At 57.3% G+C, this 23,111-nt stretch overlaps 2 protein-coding genes across 3 annotated transcripts in view; both read left to right on the plus strand.

Moving 5' to 3' along the window:
* The window catches only part of MECP2 (methyl-CpG binding protein 2), a 63,599-nt gene extending 52,489 nt beyond the window's left edge, over positions 1-11,110 (plus strand). The window contains exons 2-3 of one of the 2 annotated variants that reach the window (XM_036108918.2): positions 1,183-1,237; positions 1,347-11,110. In XM_036108918.2, coding sequence (XP_035964811.1) covers positions 1,475-2,269 — 795 coding nt within the window. In that variant the 5' untranslated portion in view covers positions 1,183-1,237; positions 1,347-1,474 and the 3' untranslated portion in view covers positions 2,270-11,110. Of the gene's footprint in view, positions 1-1,182 lie in introns of both variants that reach the window. The other variant, XM_036108917.2, reaches the window with a different exon arrangement.
* Positions 11,111-13,455: 2,345 nt separating this feature from the next.
* Positions 13,456-22,251, plus strand: IRAK1 (interleukin 1 receptor associated kinase 1). The gene is made up of 14 exons (XM_036108914.2): positions 13,456-13,701; positions 13,785-13,952; positions 14,082-14,213; positions 14,332-14,435; positions 14,622-14,810; positions 15,047-15,111; positions 15,258-15,372; positions 16,127-16,245; positions 16,651-16,858; positions 17,270-17,335; positions 18,930-19,166; positions 19,750-20,185; positions 20,606-20,749; positions 21,267-22,251. Exons 1-14 carry the CDS (start codon positions 13,566-13,568, stop codon positions 21,326-21,328), a joined length of 2,181 nt encoding a protein of 726 aa, XP_035964807.1. The 5' UTR covers positions 13,456-13,565; the 3' UTR covers positions 21,329-22,251.
* The last annotated feature ends 860 nt before the right edge of the window (positions 22,252-23,111 follow it).

Raw genomic sequence — 23,111 nt, forward strand, 5'->3', positions numbered from 1 at the left:
GCTCTTTGTTACTTATTGATCAGGAAGATGTGTGTGTTTGGAAATGACTGTGTACAGAGATGTACACAGGGTAGCAGAGTGTGATTTTACTCCACCAGCCCTTCAGGTCTTGTCTGGAGGTAGCATAGCAGTAGGGCCTACCCAGGGCCACAGTGAGGAGACCAGGAGAGGTCACCTGGGAAACACTGAGGACACAAGGCCCTGCCCAGGCTGGGCCCAGAGGCCACAGGACCTGCCATGTGTCATGGCCTGCGCTTGGAAGGCAAGCAGAGCTCTCTGGGTTCCTCCCATTTACCCGCTGGAAAACATCCAGCTGAGGGGCTCTTCTCAAAACCAGTTAAAACTCTTCTTTCTGTGAGTTATTCTGTGACATGGCTTCATGACCCAGAAGTAGGAATTCATAGGGCTCAGTCCACTTTGTGAATCATGTTGGGAAAGGTTGGGCTCTCTGACAGGGCCTCTGGGGAGAGACACATGCCTTTCTAGCTGTCACTGGTGCATTTGTCCAGCTTTGGGCTGGTCGTTGGGCATTTTCTGTTCAAACAGTAACTTCCAAGCCAGAGCTTCAGAGGAGGACTGAATAAGTACATTTTAGTTCTGGCCCTTACATGATCCAGAAAAGGTTAACAGTTTTGGAAGGACATTTGCAGACAACCTCGTTTGATTCCAACAACTCTGACAAGGGTGAGCAAAGCATTATCCTATTGACAGATGAGGAAACCGATCCCAAAGAGGCTAAGCAGCATGCCCAGGTTCAGACAGGGGAGTGCTCTACTTCCTGAGTGGGCCTGGGCACCAACCAGCAGAATGGGCCCCCCAGCCTGATGGCTCATAGAGGGTCCCCAGGCCAGGCCCCTTTGGGGGCCAGCGGAGGGGCCTTGGTGGTAGGCGGACCCTCAGGGGCATCCGGGCAACAGCTGTCACTGGAGCGAGCACACCCTCTAGGTGCCCGCTGCCACCACCCAGCAACCCGACTGCTTCACGTGTGGCCGTGGCCGTGCCCCTCTACTTTTAGCCTGTTTTGGCTTTTCTCTACTGTGACTCTCATTCAGTAGTATCATCAGGCAGGTCAGTTGCAGAACGTCCTGTCACAGAGTTCACCACCTTCTGCTCTGCCCCATCTTTGTACATTAGCGTGGAAGCTTCTAATCATTCTTTGTGTCTCTCCATTTGCTCCCACAGTCCCCAGGGAAAAGCCTTTCGCTCTAAAGTGGAGTTGATTGCGTACTTCGAAAAGGTAGGCGACACCTCCCTGGACCCTAATGATTTTGACTTCACGGTAACTGGGAGAGGGAGCCCCTCCCGGCGAGAGCAGAAACCACCTAAGAAGCCCAAATCTCCCAAAGCTCCAGGAACTGGCAGAGGTCGGGGACGCCCCAAAGGGAGCGGCACTGCGAGACCCAAGGCAGCAGCATCAGAGGGTGTGCAGGTGAAAAGGGTCCTGGAGAAAAGTCCCGGGAAGCTGCTCGTCAAGATGCCTTTTCAAGCTTCACCAGGGAGCAAGGCCGAAGGGGGCGGCGGGGCCACCACGTCAGCCCAGGTCATGGTTATCAAACGCCCTGGCAGGAAGCGAAAAGCCGAGGCCGACCCCCAGGCCATTCCCAAGAAGCGGGGCCGAAAGCCGGGCAGTGTGGTGGCAGCCGCTGCCGCAGAGGCCAAGAAGAAAGCAGTGAAGGAGTCTTCCATCCGGTCCGTGCAGGAGACCGTGCTCCCCATCAAGAAGCGCAAGACCCGGGAGACAGTCAGCATCGAGGTGAAGGAGGTGGTGAAGCCCCTGCTGGTATCCACCCTCGGTGAGAAGAGTGGGAAGGGACTGAAGACCTGCAAGAGCCCCGGGCGGAAAAGCAAGGAGAGCAGCCCAAAGGGGCGCAGCAGCAGCGCCTCCTCACCCCCCAAGAAGGAGCACCACCACCACCACCACCACTCAGAGCCCCCGAAGGCACCCGCGCCGCTGCTTCCACCCCCGCCCCCACCCCCACCTGAGCCCCAGAGCTCCGAGGACCCCGCCAGCCCCCCTGAGCCCCAGGACTTGAGCAGCGGCGTCTGCAAAGAGGAGAAGATGGCGAGAGGAGGCTCGCTGGAGAGCGACGGCTGCCCCAAGGAGCCAGCTAAGACTCAGCCCGCGGTCGCGACCGCCGCCACGGCCGCAGACAAGTACAAACACCGAGGGGAGGGAGAGCGCAAAGACATTGTTTCATCCTCCATGCCAAGGCCAAACAGAGAGGAGCCTGTGGACAGCCGGACGCCCGTGACCGAGAGAGTTAGCTGACTTTACACAGAGCGGATTGCAAAGCAAACCAACAAGAATAAAGGCAGCTGTTGTCTCTTCTCCTTATGGGTAGGGCTCTGACAAAGCTTCCCGATTAACTGAAATAAAAAATATTTTTTTTTCTTTCAGTAAACTTAGAGTTTCGTGGCTTCAGGGTGGGAGTAGTTGGAGCATTGGGATGTTTTTCTTACCGACAAGCACAGTCAGGTTGAAGACCTAACCAGGGCCAGAAGTAGCTTTGCACTTTTCTAAACTAGGCTCCTTCAACAAGGCTTGCTGCAGATACTACTGACCAGACAAGCTGTTGACCAGGCTTCTTAGGGTATGCCTGCACCTCCCCTCCCACCCCGACCTCCCCCCCCACGCCCCCCATGTGGTCATTAGGGACAGAGAGTGCCATTGGTGCCCCAGTCTCCGCTCTCCTCTCCCCCCACCCTGCCCCACCCCCATCCTCCAGCTCCCGCACCTCCCCCATCCCCACCCACATTGGGACAAGGAGGTGTGAGGCAGGAGAGACAGTTGGATTCTTTAGAGAAAAAGACAGAGATGGCCAGTGGCTACAGCCTGTGTGATCTCACCCATGGTGGCACAAATCTGGCCCCACACCAGCCCCAATCCAAAACCGACTAGGACATTTCACAGGACAGGGAGGTAGCACCTGTTCGCTCCAGTTCTGGCATGGCTAGGAGGGAGCCAGTCCTTTGAGCTGCTGGGTGTAGACTGGCCTGAGCCAGGTGACCAGGTGAGAGGACCGCCCCGGGCCGTTCTCCAGTGGGTGGCGCTAGAGAGAGAGAGAGAGAGAGAGAGAGAGAGAGAGAGGGGCCGTGGAAGCGACAGGACGAGGCGCACTGGCCCCGGGCTCCTGGGCTCCTCCGGGTGGCAGAGAGCAGTGGGGCCGATGGAATTCCTAGTCGCTCAGAGCACTCCGTGACTGGTAGGTAGAGGCCTAGTGGACAGGTTGGGGGGCCAGGGGGAAGGAGGGGAAAATGTTCTTCCAAAACTTTTCAATTCTACTCCTTTAGGGACAGCTTAGAACTATTTGCACTATTGAGTCTTCATGTTCCCACTTCAAAACAAACATGCTCTGAGAGCAAACTGGCTTGAATTGGTGACACTTCGTCCCTCAAGCCACCAGACATGACGGTGTTTAGAACTACCTGGATCTGTATATACCTGCGCTTGTTTTAAAGTGGGCTCAGCACATAGGGTTCCCACGAAGCTCCGAAACTCTAAGTGTTTGCTGCAATTTTATAAGGACTTCCTGATTGGTTTCTCTTCTGTCCTTCCATTTCTGCCTTCTTTCATTCATCCTTTCATTTCTTCCCCTCCTCGTTCATCCCTTCTGTACCAGGCACCCACAGTTCTCAGCTTTACCTGAGCTGATGCTGGTCAGCTCAGGCCCCCAGATCTCACCCTGCCCTTGGGCCTTCCCACTGCCAGCCCTAGCCCTAGCCCTAGCCCTAGCCACACCCCCATTCTGAGCCCTGAGGAAGCCCCGGGCTCTGCTGAGTCCACCTGGCCCTAGCACCTTGGCCTCTCTGAAGGGCAAGAGAGCAGCAAGATCCTGCTCTCTTAGGGAGCTCCCTTCCCTGGTCAGACCCTGATTCTGGGCCTTCTCAACCTACTCGAGAGAAGCAGGCAGGCGAAGTTGGGCAGATTTGGACTTGGGAGCTGAGGGTAGTGCAGAGGCCCCCATGGCCTGCCATAGTCATCAAGTAGCCCAGCCCTGACCTTGGCCTCGGCCAGGCCCAGCTAGCACAGTGTGGTGAAACGAGGCAGCAGGTGGGAAGAAATGGCAGATGCCCCAGACCTGAGCTGGGACCAGTGCCTAGGCCCCTGGCCCCTCTGCTCCTCCCTTAAGTTAACCATGAGTTCTTTTCTGATGGAAAATGTCTGGGTTTTGCTTGCTGGAGACCGGGTAGGGCCAGCATATCACACATCTCCACATCTATGCCAGGGGAATGGTGTGGGGGCCGAGCGGCTTGGGTTTGCTATGGGTGTTCATTGATCAATCTCCATTTAGGACCCCATCCTTTCATTCTGTGTTCAGGAAGTCCTTATCTAGCTGCATATCTTCATCATATTGGTATATCCTTTTCTGTGTTTACAGAGATGTCTCTTATATCTAAATCTGTCCAACTGAGAAGTACCTTATCAAAGTAGCAAATGAGACAGCAGTCTTATGCTTCCAGAAACACCCACAAGCACGTCCCATGCGAGCTGCTGCCATGAACTGTCAAGTGCGTGTTGTCTCGTGTATTTCAGTTATTGTCCCCTGGCTTCCTTACTGCAGTGTAACCATGAAGGAGTGAAACATCCTAAAAACCGTCTAGCACTTCCTTGCCAGTCCTTAGTGATCAGGAACCATAGTTGACAGTTCCAATCAGTAGCTTAAGAAAAAAACCGCGTTTGTCTCTTCCGGAATGGTTAGAAGCAAGGGAGTTTGCCCCCATTCTGTTTGCAGAATCATAGTTGGCCTTTGTAGCATTTTTGTACCCATTTCCTTATGCTGCAAAAGCAAGTCCCACAACCAGACCCCCTCTGCTGTTGACCCTCTGGGCTTCACTTCTGACTCCTCCCCAGGAAGGGCAGGGGGGTCGGAGGAGGGGGCAAGTCCTTCAGGATCCCTCTTCCTTCAAGGACAAAAGGCTCCTGACCCCGAAGTGGCCTCGCACTCCTGGCACCCACAAAGGATGCCTGTCCACGCAAGTACAGCGTCCGGCCAGTTTGTCGTGGAGACACCATCCGTTTTGGTCGGTTGGGTTTTTATGCATTACACTTAGTCCAGTGGAATGTGACTCCCGGAACCAGTATCAAGAGCTGGCCTCTCCATCAGCTCAGTACCATGTGGTCCTGGGAAGAGGAGTGCGGGGCCCGCCATGCCCCCCTTTCACCCGTGACCATTCAGGGGCTGACTGGGCATTGGTGGTTGAGAGCACAGCATTTCAAGTTTCATTTTCTTTCGGCCCGGCCTGACCTGCAGCCCTCTCGCTCCCCAGCTGCTTCTCCTTACAGTTCCAAAGCTGCAGGCAGCCCCTGAGGCTCCTTAGGGTTTTCTCTCCTTCTCCCCATTCTTTCACATTCCCTCTTCTTCACCTAATAAAGGCATCACAAGTAAGTCACCATTAAGCAGGTCACCTTGGTGGTTTGTCGCCCTGGCAGAGAGGGGCCCTGCAGCTCCCATACCACCCCTGTCCTGGGTCAGGTTGACAGGAGGTTGGAGGGAAAGCCAGGCCATGGGATTCTCACCAGCCGTGTCCAGCCCAGTTTGGGGGTGTGACCTCGATTTTGTGTGTGCTTGAACATCATGAAGATTGGGGGCATCTTTTAGGGACTGTGTGAAGAATATAGAAATTAACTGACAGCTTTCAGACACCTGTTTGTAGGGCTAGGTCACAGTCACTTTCAGCCTCCCCCACCCTCGTTCTAGTTGTTAGTTACTACCTCCTCTCCCGACAGAATGCTGTATGTCCTTGAGCTCCTCCTACAATGCCCAGCCCAGCTCTGCCCTGCCCTGCCCATTGGTGGGCCTGCCCTAACCAGTGGAACCGCTGGCCTTGACACTGTAGTGAACCAGGGCACCGAGCCACAGCCAGGCTCTAAGACAGCTCCCTTCTGCTGCTGCTGTATTCCCCTTATCAGAAGGCACAGGCGACACCTAGAAATGCCCCGTTCCCCAGTCCATCAGTGCCAAACGACCCAAGGACCTCAGTCCCCTCAACTCCCTGGGAGGTGAAAGCCGTGGTGGTGGCCCAGGGACACTGGCCACAGCCGGCACCTGGCTTCTACTCCTGAGACCCCGTGCAGGTGCAGGCAACAGTCTGTTCAGGGGCACCATTCCAGGCTAGAGGCCACAAACGGTGGCACCAGGACCCAGAGCAGCCCCAAGTTGTCACCTGCTCCTCTGCGCAGGTTTTCATTGCTCTGACAGGGATGATGAAAGGAGGTACTAGCCTGAAACAAACTGCCATGTTTGGTGGGAAAGGTGTTTCTTTAGCTGACAGGATCTCTGGATTGAAGTAACTTTTAGTAAGCAACTGAAGCGCAGGAGGGAGCAACAGGTATGAAGTGAACTCACCAGGAGGGGCGACTGGATCTCGCAGAACCCAAGTGGAGCCTAGCAGCTGAGCTCTGTGCCCCCTTTCCAGAGCATTTGCGCCTGGCTCTCTGGGCTGATGGAGCCAGGGAAGGTCACAGGTGCTGGTTCTTGGAGAAGCCTTTTGCGCATCCTTTCCTAGCCAGTGTCATCCCGAATTGTTTCCTAATGTGAGTCACGCACAGATTTTAGGACTGGTGGCCCAGACCTCAGGAAGCAAGCTGTGTTTAGAGCCCTGTTCCTGGAGTCTTGGCTCATGGGGGGGGGGGAGCAGCGGGGGCAAGCATGGCAGCATCGCCCAGCCGGTGGTAGAGCCCCTGCTCCTGGGCCCCTGCAGCCCCACCATGTCGTGTTCCTGATCTTACTTTGTTCTCTGTAAGGGCCCCACCTTTGCTCTCTCCGCCAGTAAACTCGTCCACTCTGGAGGGGTTTGTCGAGTCTCCATTTTTTCGTCTTTCTCTTTTAGATGCTGTATCATTAGAAAAGGCATAGTCTGTTATATATTGCTAGCATACTGCCTCCCCCAGGGTCTAAAGTTACATATTAAAGGGGAAAAATGTGAACACTGAAACCCGTTCTCAACAGTTCAGAAGGAAAATCTAGAAAACATTTGGCAGAAAATTACATTTCAATGTTGCTGAATGAATAAGAGCAAGATTTTGCAAAAGTGCTGATATAAAAATATTTGGAGCTTGGCCTGACATGTGAGTGCTACAGGAAAAGGGGAATCCAGCCTGAAGCTGCTGGATCTGAGACTCGGGGCCATCTTCGCATTGGGGAGCCGCCTGTCCTGCAGGGCTGCCTGCCTGGTCCCAAAGCTGTAGGAGCCCAGCACTTGGTATGGGAAGCAGAGTGTCACCAGTGAGTCCAAAGGCCTGCGACGTTCTCACCACCCAGCACCACCTGTTTCTTGTTCCTTTCTCATCTCGACAGGATGTTCCCCAAGTGCTGATTTTTTCGGGAAAAAAGAAGTTCTAACTAGGGCCCAGGCAACTAGGCAGGTGAGGGTGAGGTCTCCCCTTTGGCCTCTGCCTGTTCCCTGAGGACATTCCCTCTCTCTGCTCTCCTTGGGGCCCAGGGTCTAGGTGAAGTGGTGCTCCCTTCTGCATGCAGAGGTGAAGACAGAGGCCTGAGCACTCCCTGTGGTGTGTGTCCCCCTCGCCCCTTACCAGCGAGAGCCCCTGGGCCAGAGGGAGGGCAGGCACAAGAACAGGTACCGGGCAGAGCCGAGACCCTCCCAGAGGGAAGTCCGGCCTTTGAGATTGAGAGCATTAGGGAAACTTGCAAATTGCCTTTGCTCCCCTAGCCCCCCTTTGAGCTTACCTTTTCTCAGGTCCTCGGCAGCAAGAGACAATGAGATGAAAAGGCCAAGAGGTTTGGCTCCTGCTCACTGGTAGTCCCTCTCCCCTTCAGTGTTTGTGTGTCCAGTGACAAAGGTGTTCTTCCTGGTGACCCTGATTATATCCAATATCTTATAGACTATACGCATAGGCCTGCTTGGTCTCCTCTATCCTGGGCTTTTGTTTTGCTTTTTAGCTTTGGTTTTAGTTTTTCTGTCCCTTTTATTTAATGCACCAACTAGACACACAGAGCAGTTGAATTTTTATATATATATATCTGTATATTGCACAATTATACACTCATTTTGCTTGTGGCTCCACACACACACACAAAAGATCTGTTAAAATTATACCTGTTGCTTAATTACGATATTTCTGATAACCATAGCATAGGACAAGGGAAAATTATAAAAAAAAAAAAAACAAAACAAACAAACAAAAAAAACACAAAAAACAAAAAACAAAAAAAACTACAAATCTGTCTGCTGGTCACTTCTGTCCAAGCAGATCCGTGGTCTTTCCTCGCTTCTTTCAAGGGCTTCCCTGTGCCAAGCGAAGGAGGCTCCAGGCAGCATCCGGGTTTTGCACTGTCTCCCATGCTTGTGAGAGAGGTCCCAGGATGCTGGTGCAAGACAGTTCACCTCAACGGGTGGGTGTAAGAGCGCTTCCTTGCCCTGGCAAAGTCTGGAATGTAGTTGGTACCACCTGGCCCCCTTCGACCTCTGGGTGGGGCAGCTGGAGTCCAGGAGGGAGGGGATGGCCTGACCCCACCCCCAGCCCTCCCAGTGACCCAGTCAGAGTGATCATGTATGGAGAGTCAGCTCAGCAGGCCTCCCCACCAATAGGGCTTCCACTTTGCTGAGGCTGGAGGGCAGATGGGAGGCCTATCACATCTCTGAATGTGTGAGCTGCACCAGGTAGACACCAGGGACCCCAGAACCACATATGAGAGTCCACTGGGTCCCCCCTAGGAGGTAGCAAAGACTCCAGAAAATCCGTCTCTTCTCCCCCATCCTACGAGTAACTGCATTTGCTTTTGTAATTCTTAATGAGCAATATCTGCTAGAGAGTTTAGCCGTAACAGTTCTTTTTGATCGTTTTTTTAAGTAATTAAAAAACACCAAAAAAAAAAAAAAAAAAGAAAACAACTACAACAACCCAGAAACTTGTTCTTCCAAAGCAGAGAGCATTATAATCACCAGGGCCAAAAGCTTCCCTCCCTGCATCATTACTTCTTCTGAGGCCTGAACCAAAAGAGAAACACTCATAAGCCCTTTGGGTGGCCAGGCTACCTGTGGGGCCCTCGGAGGACCTGGGCTGGGGCAGCCTCTGGGCCCAGTCTGGGGCCCACTCCAGCCTGCATTCAGTATTAGCAGTGGGTCACGACGTCCTTTCCCACCCAGCCTGGGATGGGGGCAGAGGAGGCGAGGAGGCCGTTGCTGCTGATGTTTGCCACTAACAGGTGGGTGTCCACGTGTGTCCACGTGCGTGCTTTCTGACTGAAATCTGAAATCAGCGCCCAACTTAGCCTCACCCAGTGACCTCTCGCCCACCTGGACGGAGCAGGGCCCACCCAGTTGAGTGTTTCTGGGGAGCTGGACGGTGGAGTGCAAAAGGCTTGCAGAACTTGAAGCCTGCTCCTTCCCTTGCTACCAAGGCCTCCTTTTCCGTTTGATTTGTCACTGCTTCAATCAATAACGGCCGCTCCAGAGTCAGTAGTTGATGAATATATGACCAAATATCACCAGGACTGTTACTCAATGTGTGCCGAGCCCGTTCCTCGCGCTGGGCTCCCGTGTACCCGGACACTGTAACGTGTGCTGTGTTTGCTCTCCTCCCCTTCTCCCTCATCCTTCCATCGTTTTTCTGGGGTTTTTCTGTTTGGGTTTGGTTTGGTTTTTATTTCTCCTTTTGTGTTCCAAACATGAGGTTCTCTCTACTGGTCCTCTTAACTGTGGTGTTGAGGCTTATATTTGTGTAATTTTTGGTGGGTGAAAGGAAATTTGCTAAGTAAATCTCTTCTGTGTTTGAACTGAAGTCTGTATTGTAACCATGTTTAAAGTAATTGTTCCAGAGACAAATGCTTCTAGACACCTTTTCTTTACAAACAAAAGAATTTGGAGGGAGGGGATGGTGACCAAGATGAGAGGGGCTGTCCTTTTTCCCCAGGAGGGGAGATCCGAAGAGATGACCCCTGCCCAGATCAGCCAGATGCCACCCAAAGAAGTTAAGCCTAAGCCAACGGACCAAATAGCTGATGTGTTGCCATTTTCAAAGTCAGAGCAAAACCAGGTTTTGTTCCACCCAGTGGATTCTGTTGCCTTTTTTTCCCCCGAGATTATTAGCATCATCATTATTTTTAAGGACAGACAAGGTTGATGTTCCTTCCAAGGGAGACAGGAGGGGTGTGAGCAGAGCCGACCTTGCCTCAGTGGAAGGAGGATAGGGCAGGCCTGAGGAGCATAGCTCAGAATAAGGGTGGTCATCTCCCTGGAGACCTCCACTGTGGCCACAGGTCAGTTGTATGTTGACAGGGCAGTTTGGCCACTCTCCACCTGATGCAGCTCTTCCTGGACAGGCTAGGTGGTAGGCATTACTGTTCAGGACACCCCCATCACAACCCACCCAGTCCCAGAGTATACAACACTAATGTGACCTCTAGATTCTTCACCATCCTGGGTGATATGACGATGGTGGAGGGGGTGCACTCTCTTTGCTGTCATCTGATCCCCAGCAAAACTTGGGCATGAGAAACCCCACTTCCCTTCCCCTGGCAAAACCAGATCCTTCTGAGAAAAGCCATTACCCCCACCAGACATTGTTTTGGGCTCACGGAACAGGGACAGATGTGTGCTCCCTTAGCACCCAGCCCCCCCCCCCAAAGGCGAAGACAATGCTGACTGTCATGACTATTTGCACATGGGTTTAGTATCAGGAAGAACCAGGCAGGGTGGCTGCCCCCTCCTGAGTCACAGTGACACTGGACACCCTAGACAGAGGAGCTCCAGCTCGGAAGCCCGGCGAGGGTGGGAGAGAGGTGTGTGTGGGACAGGGAGCAGCCCAGGACAGACTTGGCTAGAGATGTCTCCAAAGCCCTCCATCACATTCACCTTCAGTTTTTGTGTTTTGGGACAATTACTTTAGAAAATAAGTAGGTCGTTTTAAAAACAAAAAATATTGATTGCTTTTTTGTAGTGTTCAAAAAAAGGTTCTTTGTGTATAGCCAAATGACTGAAAGCACTGATATATTTAAAAACAAAAGGCAATTTATTAAGGAAATTTGTACCATTTCAGTAAACCTGTCTGAATGTACCTGTATACGTTTCAAAAACACCCCCCCCACTGAATCCCTGTAACCTATTTATTATATAAAGAGTTTGCCTTATAAATTTACATAAAAATGTCCGTTTGTGTCTTTTGTTGTAAAATCAAGTGATTTTTTCATAAGGTTCTTTTACTATTTGAAAAGATGGGCAGCACGCAGTTTTATTTTATTTTTGTAAGTTTTTTAATACGTGTGAAAGCAAAGAATACTCAGCATGCCTTTCTAAGTGACGCGTTTGCACCTTTTGTTGGGAAGTACTGTATCCTGTGCTGTTAGCATTCTCGATAAATCTCTCTGTGAAAGTGACTCAAGGTCTGGGCTTTCATTATCAGACAGCTCACAGGACAGCATGGTGCTATGTTTCCTGATTCCGTCTGGCTGTCCCTGAACCCAAGTAGCCAGCTGCTTTCAGGACTGCCTTGGGAGGAAAGACCAGCCTGCTCCATACACTGCCTCCCCTTGGGTTCCGAGGCTACACTTTCTAGGCACACTGCTCCAGCGTGTGATGGGAAGCTCTGGGGTGGCAGGCTGGGAAGGACCTGGCACGGGTCGGCCCGCTGAGCCCCAGGTCCAGAGGCAAGTGGGCTGCAGCCCTTCTGCACAGCCGCACAAATCCCCTGCTCCTGAGGGCCATGGCAGGGGTGCCTCCTCTGTCCAGGTGCTTTTGGAAACCAGCTGCCATCCCCGAGCTCCGGCTCCTGTGCCTACAGCCTGAGACCTTCCCGTGGCCTCTGCTGACCTGGCCCCCTGCCCAAAGGGGGCGCTGTCATCACTGTGGGGCTTGCAGACCTTTTGCAAACTTGGCACTCAGGAGCTGCCTGCCCTGCCACAGCTGTTCTTACGAGGCTGTTGCTGGGCTGGAGGGAACAACTGCTCAGAGGCCAGCTTCACATGCAAATAAATGTGGGCACACGCTGCTAGAAGGTGCACTCGAATGTCCTGGCCTTGAAGGTTAAAACAAAGGGTTGAAATTCGACCTGTGTGTATTGAGCATGTCTCGTGTGCCAGGCCTGTCCTGGGAGCCGCTGTCCAGCAGTGAACGAGGAGGACAAAGTTGCTGTTCCTTTAGGGTTTAGTGTGTGTGTGCGTGATAATTTCCCGTACTGGAGTTGGTAGTCTTTGTAAAGGCTGTCCCCATGAGAAAGCACTGGGGCCCAGGGTGTGGCTGGTGATGGCTGTGACTTCTGGGGAGAGAGGCTCCCATGGAGGTCCATCTTGGGGGGACAGCCTGAAGGGGAGCCCTCTGGGGTCAGGATCGAGGGGGGCGGGTGGTGAGGGAAGGAGACCTGTTGCCGTGCAAGCACTCATCCAACTGGAGAAACAAAAGAGCAGGCACTGTTGCTGCTTGGTGGGGTCTTTCCCCATCTAGAGCGGGAGGCAAACAAGGGCAGACGCTCACACGCCGCAGATGCCAAGCACAGCAGGGGCTGCAGGCAGCTCTGCCCGGAGAGGCCTAGGGTCCTCAGGGTAGGAGGGAGTCGCAAGAGCAGGGGGCCTGGGGAAGAAATGGACTCCAGAGATGTTCGGGGAAATGACCACAAAATAGGGGCTGCCGGAATGGAGGAGCACCAGAGAATCCAAAGAAAGCAGTAGCTGCAGAGCACTGTGGGAATGGGCAAGACGGACTAATGTGGTGAAGACATCAGACAGCCTAGGAACCGAGCCTGTTGCCTGGGAGAGGCTGGACTCTGCCATCCTCACAGGGGGGAGTGCCAAGTGAGCCAGGAGCATGGCAACAAGAGGGAGGAGGGACAGCAGAAGCTGAAGGCCTGTTTTTAAGAGACGTAAACACGTTTTACGTGCTAGTGGGAAGAAGCCACCAAAGAAGGAAAAGTTGCAAACACTGCAAAGAGCAAATAATTGCTGGAGCAGGTTCCTGAAGAAGTGGAAAAGATGGGATGCAGGGCGGAGGAGGTGGGCAACAACGCTCCGAGCTGGGGCAGCCTGCTGTACAAGCTTCCAGATCGTTCTCCCTGCACCCAGCCTCATGGCCAGCTGACAGGACGCGGCGGGGGTCCTCTCTGTGTGACCCACATCTGACCCTGCCCCGCCTGGGATCTCTGACGACTCTCTGCTGCCTCCCGAATGAAGCCAAAAGTTCGTAAGGGGACCTCCCAGTGACGCTCACAAGGCCCAGCTCTAGCCCTTTCTGGAATGTCCCGGGCCTTGCCATGACCTTTGTCCCAGTGCTCGGAACCGCGCTCCTCCATCCCTCAGAGCCCCACTCAGGGGGCCCCTCCTCCGAGAAGCCCGCCTCACCGCCCAACCGGACCCAGGGGCGCGGCCTTCGCGGGGCGAGACCGCGCGCCGCGCCCCCATGTGGCCGAGGGTCGCGGCGGCGGCGGCGGCGGCGGCGGCGGCGGCGGGCAAGATGGCGGCGGGCCCGGACCCCGCCCCTTCCGCCCCGCCGGGCGCTGCACGAGGCCGGCTTAAAGGGGAAGTGAGTCAGTGTCCGCGGACCCGGCCGGCCAAGGCCCGCGCCCGCCCCGGCCTCGAGAGGCCCCAAGAGGCCCTGGCCCGGGGGCGGCGGCGGCCATGGCCGGTGGGCCGGGCCCGGGGGACCCCGCGGCCCCCGGCGCCCAGCACTTCTTGTACGAGGTGCCGCCCTGGGTCATGTGCCGCTTCTACAAAGTGATGGACGCCCTGGAGCCCGCCGACTGGTGCCAGTTCGGTGCGTGGCGGCGGGCGGGGGGACGCCGGGGCGGAGGGCGCGCGGGCCCCGGGCGCCCAGGCCTGACGCCTCCCGCCCCGCAGCCGCCCTGATCGTGCGCGACCAGACCGAGCTGCGGCTGTGCGAGCGCTCCGGACAGCGCACGGCCAGCGTCCTGTGGCCCTGGATCAACCGCAACGCCCGCGTGGCCGACCTCGTGAGCATCCTCACGCACCTGCAGTTGCTCCGCGCTCGGGACATCATCACGGCCTGTGAGCGCGCGGCCCCGGGGAACCCCGGGACCCCGGGCTGGGTGCGGGGCCTCTTACGGGGCTCCTCCCCGCCCACCCCACCCCACCCCCGCCTGGGCCTAACCGCCGTTTTCTTTCCTGGTGTCCCAGGGCACCCTCCCGCCCCTCTTCTGCCCCCCAGCACCAGCACCCCGAGGCCCAGCAGCCCCCCTGCACCCTGTGAGGCTGAGGTCCCCCGCCCCCGGAAGTTGCAGACGTCAGCCTCCACACTCCCCTCCCCAGGTAAGAGGACCCGGGTGTTGGGCTTGATGGACCTTTGGAAAGGGCCACCTTGACCATGGCCACTGCCATAAACCATGCCGTCGGTCTCTGCCTGCCTCTCACTGGTATCTTTATGAAGCTTTTCCAGGCTCCCAGACCCATTCTGGGGCTGAGCTCGGTCCTGTCCCAAGCCCTGCTGCCCTCCAGCCACCACCACCGTATCCAGCCCCTTCCTCTACCAAGGTAGGTGGGTCCTGCCCCAGGGAAAGATTCAAGACAAGGAGCAAAAAAATGTAGCCTTTGGTACACCTGGGCACCCCAGCCAGCCCAGTAGGGCCAGCCAGGAGGCAGTGGGATAGGGGGCGCTTGTGACTGTCGGGCAGAGGGGAAGACAGAGGACCTCACCTGATCCAGGATCTCTGCCCACAGCCTAACCCAGAGAGCCCAGTGTCCCTCCTGCAGGGGGCCCAGCCCTCTCCATTCTGCTGGCCCCTCAGCGAGATCTCCCAGGGCACCCACAACTTCTCAGAGGAGCTGAAGATCGGGGAGGGTGGCTTCGGCTGTGTGTACCGGGCGGTGATGAGGAACACGCTGTATGCTGTGAAGAGGCTGAAGGAGGTGGGTGGAGCCTTCCCTGCAAAGGCCCCGGCAGGTTGTCAGCAGACCCGCACTTTTCTGGTGCTTCTCCCATGCTCCCCCATGTACCTCGTTCAGCCCTCTGGTTTCCCGGTTCGAGGTCCCCAGCCCCTTGGTGGTTCTGGGCCCAGGACAGGTGGCAGTGAGAGCGGCCATCAGGCCTCGGCTGCAAGAGCTTCATGCTGCCTCCCCGCCCTCATTTTCCTTGGGGGCTGCAGGGGGCCGACCTGGAGTGGACCACAGTGAAGCAGAGCTTCCTGACCGAAGTGGGGCAACTGTCACGGTGAGTCTGGGGGCAGAGGGAGAACCGGGTCAGGGCCCCGTTGGCCTCCAGGACCACAAAGCGTGGTACCTGGCTCCCTCAGGCCCCCAGAGCCCACCCCCGCGATGGCCAAATGGAAAGCACTCAGGTCCCCCTCTTGCAAGCAGGTTTCGTCACCCAAACATCGTGGACTTCGCTGGCTACTGTGCTCAGAGTGGCTTCTACTGCCTCGTCTATGGCTTCCTGCCCAATGGCTCCCTGGAAGACCGCCTGCACTCCCAGGTAGCTGTCCCTGCCCTGGCACGCTTCCCTGGCCCCACAGCTCTCCCAGCACCTGACTGAAGCTCTCAGGCTCTGGGAGTGGGTCCCACCAGCGGGCAGGGCCCGGGCTCAGGCTTTGGCCCAAGGTGGGCTGCCGTCTTCCCTGGCACCCTTTCCCGTGGTCCCTCCCCGGCTGTTCCTGCGTGCCTGGGAGCCTGGCTCAAGCTGCCTCTAAAAAGGGGGTTATTGACTCAGTGCCCCAACTCAACGCCCCTTCCTCTTGCAAGCAGACTAGCTGAAGGGTCTTCTCAGCATGGCCCTCGAGAGTAGGAGGCAGCGGGCAGTAAGCCGCGCCCTCTGGACCTGCAGCTGACCCTCCGCTAGCCACGCGCCCACAAGACGCAAGGGCTGACGGCGCACAGGGCACTGCCGCTCTCGGGACAGGCACGCTGTGCTGGGGGCGCTGGGGAGAATGCCTCTGACAACATCCCGGTGGCCCCAGAGAGGAGGAGGGAGCTCCAGGCACTGAGGAGCGCCCCATTTCACGATGACTCGCGGGAGCACGTTCCGCATGCTTTACAAAGCAGTGGAATAGCTTAGTCTCCACCTTCTTGTGAAGTAGCTCATGCAGATTTTGCTCCTCATTTTCCAGAAGAGGAAACTGAGGCCCAGAGAGTGAAGCGGCTTGTCTAGAACCCACAGTGACAGGTGGAGGGAGAGTTGGGGTCAAGGAACCGTGGCCCTCCCAGCCCCTTTGCTTCCTCTGCCACTCCAGAGCCAGGCCTGCCCCCCTCTCTCCTGGCCTCAGCGACTGAACATCCTTCTGGGCACAGCACGGGCGATTCAGTTTTTACACCAGGACAGCCCCAGCCTCATCCATGGAGACGTCAAAAGGTGAGGCGGGGACACAGGCCCCTGGTGCCTCTAAGCGCTGTAAGGATAGAGTCTGTGGCAGGGGAGTGATGCTCCCAAACCTTCTGTCGGTAGGCAGCAGTGGTACTTGCTCTCCGAGCCCCGAGGAGCCCTGCTCTGGGTGTCCCCCATGAGAATAGGCCTGCCCTCTCCTGCTTGAGGCTGAGGTGAGGGACGGGGTGGAGCCCTGAGGCCTGGGACATCAGAGCTGGGGGCCCTTGGTCACTGAGTACCTGGCATGGGACAGGTGTGGAAGCAGAGGCCAAGGATGCCCCCCCCCCCCCGGTGAGCACAGACCGAACCATGTGAGGGAGCCCCCGGGTAGCTGGACCACCCTGAGTCCAGGGTTGCCAGGGCCGACCTGACACCGCTCCTTCCCTCCCCAAGTTCCAACGTCCTTCTGGATGAGAGACTGATGCCCAAACTGGGAGACTTTGGCCTGGCCCGTCTCAGCCGTTTTGCAGGGGCCAGTCCCGGCCAGAGCAGCACGGTGGCCCGGACACGGACCGTGCGTGGCACCCTGGCCTACCTGCCTGAGGAGTACGTCAAGACAGGGAGACTGGCCGTGGACACGGATACCTTCAGCTTCGGCGTGGTGAGCCCCTGGCCCCTTTGCTGGCTCGGGGGTGGGGGAGTTGTGGCCAAGCAAAGGCAGGAGGGCCTGGATAATTCCATATGAGACCGGAGGCCAATCTGGCAGGAAGCTAACCGGAGCCTCAGCTCGAGAGCCCCTCTCTACTTGACACGGGCCCCTCCCATGGGGGCCCTGCATCTCATTTCGTATGTGTAATTTTGCAGTCCTTCTCCTCAAGTGGGCCCTCCAAACCACCGAAGCATCAGTCCCATAGCCCGCCCTCATCTGCCCGTCTAAGGGCTGTGCCCCTGTCAGCCTTAGCGGCCTCTTTGGGCCAGGCTGCCCTGTCCACCCCGCAGGCCCCACCGCATATGGCCCTCCCTGCCAAGCCCCCAGGAGCCACTGCGACACTCTCCGTCCTGCCCTCTCCAGGTAGTGCTGGAGACCCTGGCCGGCCAGAGGGCCGTGAGGACGCATGGTGCCGGGACCAAGTATCTGGTGAGCCTCCTGAAGTGGGGCAGGGACGGAGGGAGGCGGGCAGGGAGGCAGAGGGGAGAGGGAGGGAGGGAGGCAGGCAGGCAGGGAGGGAGGCAGAGGGGAGAGGGAGGGAGGGAGGCAGGCAGGGAGGCGCTACTCCTGATAACCAACAGGTGCAGCCCTGGAGGGTGGAATGATCTGGAACGCAGTGCCCCACAGAAGCCAGCCTCTGCTGCTGCTGACTCAGCTTTGAAAGTAGGCAGGGCTCCAAACAGCTTCCCTTGACCTTGCTCAGGAAAAACATGTCTTCCTCCTGCAGATGCTAGGGGCCTTTCCAGACCCCACCTGGGCCGGGAGCGGGGAAGGGGTCGTCCCAGCAAGGCAGTCCCAGTGCTCTGGGACCAGAAGCTACAGCCGACAACAGAGCGCAGGGCCCTGGGAGAGGCGTGGTGGGCAATCGGGCGCGCCGTAGATGAGCGCTCCACGTTGTGGCGGAGCTGCCCCCGCCCCTTGGCTGAGACAGGAGGCGTGGGTTCTAGTCCCAGTTTGACAGTGGTCCTCGCTGGGCCCGCTTCCCCACATGTGAACAGACCTTATACACGTGCCGTGCTCAGAGCCTTCTCGGGCCCAGAACGCATCCGGTCACGTTTGTTCTTTACGTTTTACAACTGGTATACCTCCTGCTGCTCCTGCTCCTGGCCTGGGGCTGTTTCTGTCCCTTACCGGGTCTCGGTGGGTCAGGCTACAATCGGGGAGCCAGCCAGGAGCCCTCCTTCCTTCACCATCTACATCCGTCAGCACGTCCTGTTGGCTCTGTGTGTAGAGCCAACCCAACTGAGGCTGCTCTCCACGTTGTCATAGCTGCCCCAGGGCAGTGGGCCAGACCCCTCAGGGATCCTTCTTTGGGCTTCTTTGGACCCTTCCTATTTGTTCTCCATGCCACGGCCAAAGCGATCCTTCGAAAACAAAAAAAAGAGATTGTGGAAGCCCCTTTGCCTTCCCACCGTGCTTGGGGTGAAGGCCCAATCCCTTAACATGGCCACAACTCCCCAGGTCCTGCTATCACCAACCTTCTCTCTGTCCCCCAAACTCAGCTAGCTTCCCGCTGCCTGCCCCAGGGCCTTGGTTTGAACCTTTCCTTCTGCCTCAAAGGCCACCCCCCGACCCAGGTGCTTCCTCCTGGTCCTTCCCATCTCAAAACCCAGGACAGCCTCCAGTTCCATTTGCACCCCTGGGTACCTCTCTGTGGGGTACTCCCTTTCCTCCTCGGCTCTGACCTCTGGCTAATCTGTGCCTTCAGATCTCAGCTCCCAAGTGCTACTTGCTCGGGCCCTGGTCAGAAGCCCCATGGGCCTGTCTGTTGAAGTTTTCCGTTGGTTTAGAGGCTTGTTGGTGTCTCTCCCACAGCAGGAAGTCAGTTCTATGAAGGTGGGCCCGGGGTGCTCTGTCACTGGATCCCTAGGGCCTTGGGGCAGTGCTGGCCACACAATGGGTGCTTAATAAATCTCAGGAAAGACCACAGGAGTCAGTGATGAGAGCCTGGGGAATGGGGCTGAAGGCATCCCCACCCCCACCCCCCTCCCCGGTGGCCACGCTCATATTATCTGTCCCACAGAAAGACCTCGTTGAAGAAGAGGCTGAGGAGGCCGGGGTGACTTTGAAAAGCACCCAGACCACACTCCAAGCAGGTCTGGCCACAGATGCCTGGGCTGCCCCAATTGCCACCCAGATCTGTAAGAAGCACGTGGACCCCAGGCCTGGGCCGTGCCCACCCGAGCTGGGCCTGGCCCTGGGCCAGCTGGCCTGCTGCTGCCTGCACCGCCGGGCCAAGAGGAGGCCCCGCATGACCCAGGTAGCCCTGGGCAGGGGGAGGCCGGTGGGGATGGAAAGCGCTCGAGACTCTGGCTGCGCATGGCAGGTGGTAGCCTATCAGGAACCCCGCATTCCGGGTGCTGCCCATGCCACCTGCCAGACCTCTTTCTGGAGACGGTCTCCAAACGTTTGTAGCTTGCCCTTCAGTCCTGCCGAGGGTGGCTGGAGCCTCCTGCCCAAGCCCACGGCTAGAGAGAGAGAAGCGAAGGGCTCTTCGTGCGCCCCCTTCTGGTGCTCCGTGCCGCCGCAGCTGCCTGAGCCTCCCCTCTTCTCCCCTGACGCGTGAGAACCCAGACGCCCCATTTGAGGGCAGTAGGGCAGTGCGATTTGCTTTCCAGCAGACAGAGAAAAGCCATTCTCAGTCCTTCGTTTTAGTGGCCGTGACTTCTCAGCATTCCTTGTGACAGGGATAAACAGGCAAGGGACATAGCTCTCCCAGCCTCGTGGTCCCTGGAGCAGCCCTGTGGTAGGACCACGGTGTTCTGGGGCAGGGCCCTCTGACGTGACGGCTGTGAGTGGTCTGAGCGGCCCACGCCCCCTGAGAGCCCCCTCTCTCCTCACAGGTGTATGAGAGCCTGGAGAAGCTGCAGGCGGCCGTGGCAGGACCAGCCCTGCAGCCAGAGGCCGCCAGCCGAGGCCCCTCTTCCCCACAGGAAAACTCCTACATTTCCCTCACTGGCAGTGCCCCACGTGGTGCCAGCCCACTGCAGCCCCTGGCGGTTCCCTCGGGAGCACCGGCCCAGGCTCCAGAGTGGCTCCAGAAAGGCCCCAACCAGCCCGTGGAGAGTGACGAGAGTGTGTCCGGGCTGTCTGCTGCCCTGCATTCCTGGCACCTGAGCCCGAGCTGCCCCCCGGGCCTGGCCTGGCCAGGCAGCCCCGGGCAAGGGGCCACCGTGTGGGCCCCAGCAGCCCTTGGGCAGGCCAGCTGTACTCAAGGGGGCGCCACCCAAGAGTCGAGCTGGGGGAGTGGCCCGGGGCCCCAGCTGACAGCTATGGAAGGTAGCTGGGGACAGGTGCCCAGAAGAGGGACCGGGGGCCTCTTTTGGTGACAGTCCCCATACTCCCTGCCCCCAGCCTTCTGGGAGGAGAGAACCGGGGCCCTGCTCTTAATCTCACTCCGTCCTTAGCAAGCTCCAGGCCCTGCCCTCCAGGTGGGTGAGAGGAGGCCAGGAGCTCACTTCCTGAAAGCTGGGAACAAGGAAGGCTTTATTCAGGACTGGGTTCCTGGCCTAGCTGGGAGCCCGGGCGACGGCATGGCCCCTTCCAGGCCCTTCCTTCAGAGACAGCACGGAGGACTTCTGTCCCAAAGGGTCAGGGAGCTAAGCTGGGGGCTGGGGAGAGCCGTGAGGCCAGCGGCGTCACTGAGGAGTGCCCAGGGGCCGCGGCCTCGGCAGCTGAGAGGTGCTCTCTCTGCCCCAGGATCGCTCGTGAGCAGCTCCGCCTCATCGCGGCCGCCGCGGATCGTCATCAACCCAGCCCGACAGAAGATGGTGCAGAAGCTGGCCTTGTATGAGGATGGGGTCCTGGACAGCCTGCAGCTGCTGTCGTCAAGCTCCCTCCCAGGTACCCCTGGGACTGGCCCCATACTCGAGGGACAGGGCTCGGCTGTGCGCCCTGCAGCTGGATGGCCGGCCTCCAGGGCCGCTCGGGCATGCTTCCTCATGCCAGCCCCGAACAGCGCAGTGTTTGTTCCCATCGGGCATGGACAAGGCCCCTGCTCCCTGAGGGCGTGGGACAGCTCAAAGGCAGGCCACCCCTCTTGACGATGGCCAGAAGCCCGGCCTGCCCCCGACGCCTCCCCCAGGAAGTTGTGTATTCTGGACAAGGCCTTGTGGGAGCTCCCTCGCCTCCTCCTCGCAGCAACACCTTCCCTTAGCCTGGGGGTGCCAGCGCCCCCCCCATTGCTTCCAGAACATACGAAGCTGCAGCAGGTACTTTCCCTTCCGGGTGCCACTTGCAACCCCTAATTCCAGGGAATGCCCAGGAGCTGAGGTGACAGCACAGCCCAGCCCTTGAGCCAGGCCTCCCGGCAGCTGGGGAGCCTCCCCCGCTTCCTAACTGGTATTTCTTCCCTCTGTAGGCTTCGCTGTGGAACAGCAGAACAGGCAGGGGCCCGAAGAGAGTGATGAATTTCAGAGCTGATCTGCTCACCTGGCACATTCCCCAAACCTGGAAGTCAAAGTTCTCATAGTTGGAAGTTCTCATGGCTCTCGAATCCTCAGCAGCCTGTGGGCGGTGGGGGGTGGGGGCCTCCTCTGCACAGGGGACAGCAGGTGGTGGCCCCAGCTGCGCTCGGGCTGTGGGCACAGGCCGGGCTCGGAGCGCCCCCGGCCAGCTGCTAGAAGCTGTCTCAAGGCCTGCCTTCGTTCCAGCATTTGGGGGACAGGAAAGCCGTTACTGTCGGGGAGGAGAGGTGAGCGGGGTGGCCGGTCCAGTAGGATGGAGCAGGGAGCTGGCTCCCCTAAGACCTGGGCAGGGCAGCCCTTAGGCCTTCTCTTTGGACTTGGCTGAAGCCCCAGGGAGAAGAGGCCGCTCTGTAGAACAGAGCATAGGAGGCCTGGGGCCCTCCCAGCCTCTTGTAACTTGAAAAAGTGAGGTGTGGCTGTTCTGTGGTTCGGTTCACGCACGAGACGCCCGAGAGCCCGGCAGTGCACCAGGGACCCGGGAGCAAAGCCTAACGTGGTGGCCTGCCGGCCAGGCCACCCCTGGGTGCGCCCACCGACGGGTGCCAAGCCAGGTCAGGCTCCAGAGGCCACTGGCTCGGTCTCACTCAGGGCCAGGCAGTGATGGTGACAGAGGGGCCACTACCCAGGGCTGGGCTAGGCCCAAACCTTAAGTTACCCAGACAGCGAGAAGCCCCAGGAAGGTGGGGAGTTGGAAGCAAGGCAAAGAAGGAGGAAGAAGAAAATCGGACGCACATTTTTAAAACCAAGTCAGGTTTCATGTAATTGAGTGTCTTGGAAAGTAGCACAGGCTTACGACGATGTTTTATCCGCGACCATGAGTCACACTACATGCCCCACGAAGTCCAAGTTGTCCGGGAGGAATAAAAGCTTACGTCTCAACCTCTGGCTGTACTCGCGGAGTTTGTTGCACTGAAAGGCTCGAGTCTTCCCGATGCTTTTCATCTCGGGGTTCCTAACTCCAACCCCGACATCAGACACGCTGCCCCACGCCCCACTAAACAAATCCTCCAGAGGCCCTCCTTTCCACACCCATGTGTTTTTTTATGGTTTTGATACTATTGTAAATGGTATCTTTTTTTCATTTTCTTTCCTTTGGGATTGGGGGGGGGCAGAAGGAGAGAAAGAGAGAGAATCTCAAGCAGGCTCCGTGTCCAGCGCGTGAGCCTGACTCGAGGCTCCGTCTCCTGATCCTGAGATCATGACCTGAGCCAAAACCAAGAGTCCGACACTCAACTGACTGAACCACCCAGGGGCCCCTTTATTTCACTGTCTAACTGATCATTGATAGTTTCTGGAAATGCAATTCAGCTTTTTAAACTTTATTTATTTTTAAAGATTTTACCATTTCAGAGGGGGAGAGAGAGCATGAGCAGGGGGAGTGGGAGAGGGAGAAGCAGGCTCCCCACTGAGCAGGGAGCCCGATGCAGGGCTCGATCCCAGGACCCTGGGATCATGGCCCGAGCTGAAGGCCGACGCTTAACTGACTGAGCCACCCAGGCGCCCCTGCAATTGAGTTTTTAATAACGGCTTTGCATTATGTAAATTCATTTATTAGCTCTAGTAGGTTTTTGTTTTGTTTCATTTTTTGGTGCCAAAATCAAGGAATGGACCAAGCTCTAGTCGTTTTTTTGGGTAGACATCTTGGAATAGTTTATGTGCACAATCATTTCTTCCGGAAATAAAGGCAGTTACCACTTCTTTTCCAGTCTCTATGCCTTTCTCTTTCTTGCCTTACCGCA

The sequence above is a fragment of the Halichoerus grypus genome, chromosome X (genome assembly GCF_964656455.1).
Source record: "Halichoerus grypus chromosome X, mHalGry1.hap1.1, whole genome shotgun sequence".
Taxonomy (NCBI): Eukaryota; Metazoa; Chordata; class Mammalia; order Carnivora; family Phocidae; genus Halichoerus; species Halichoerus grypus.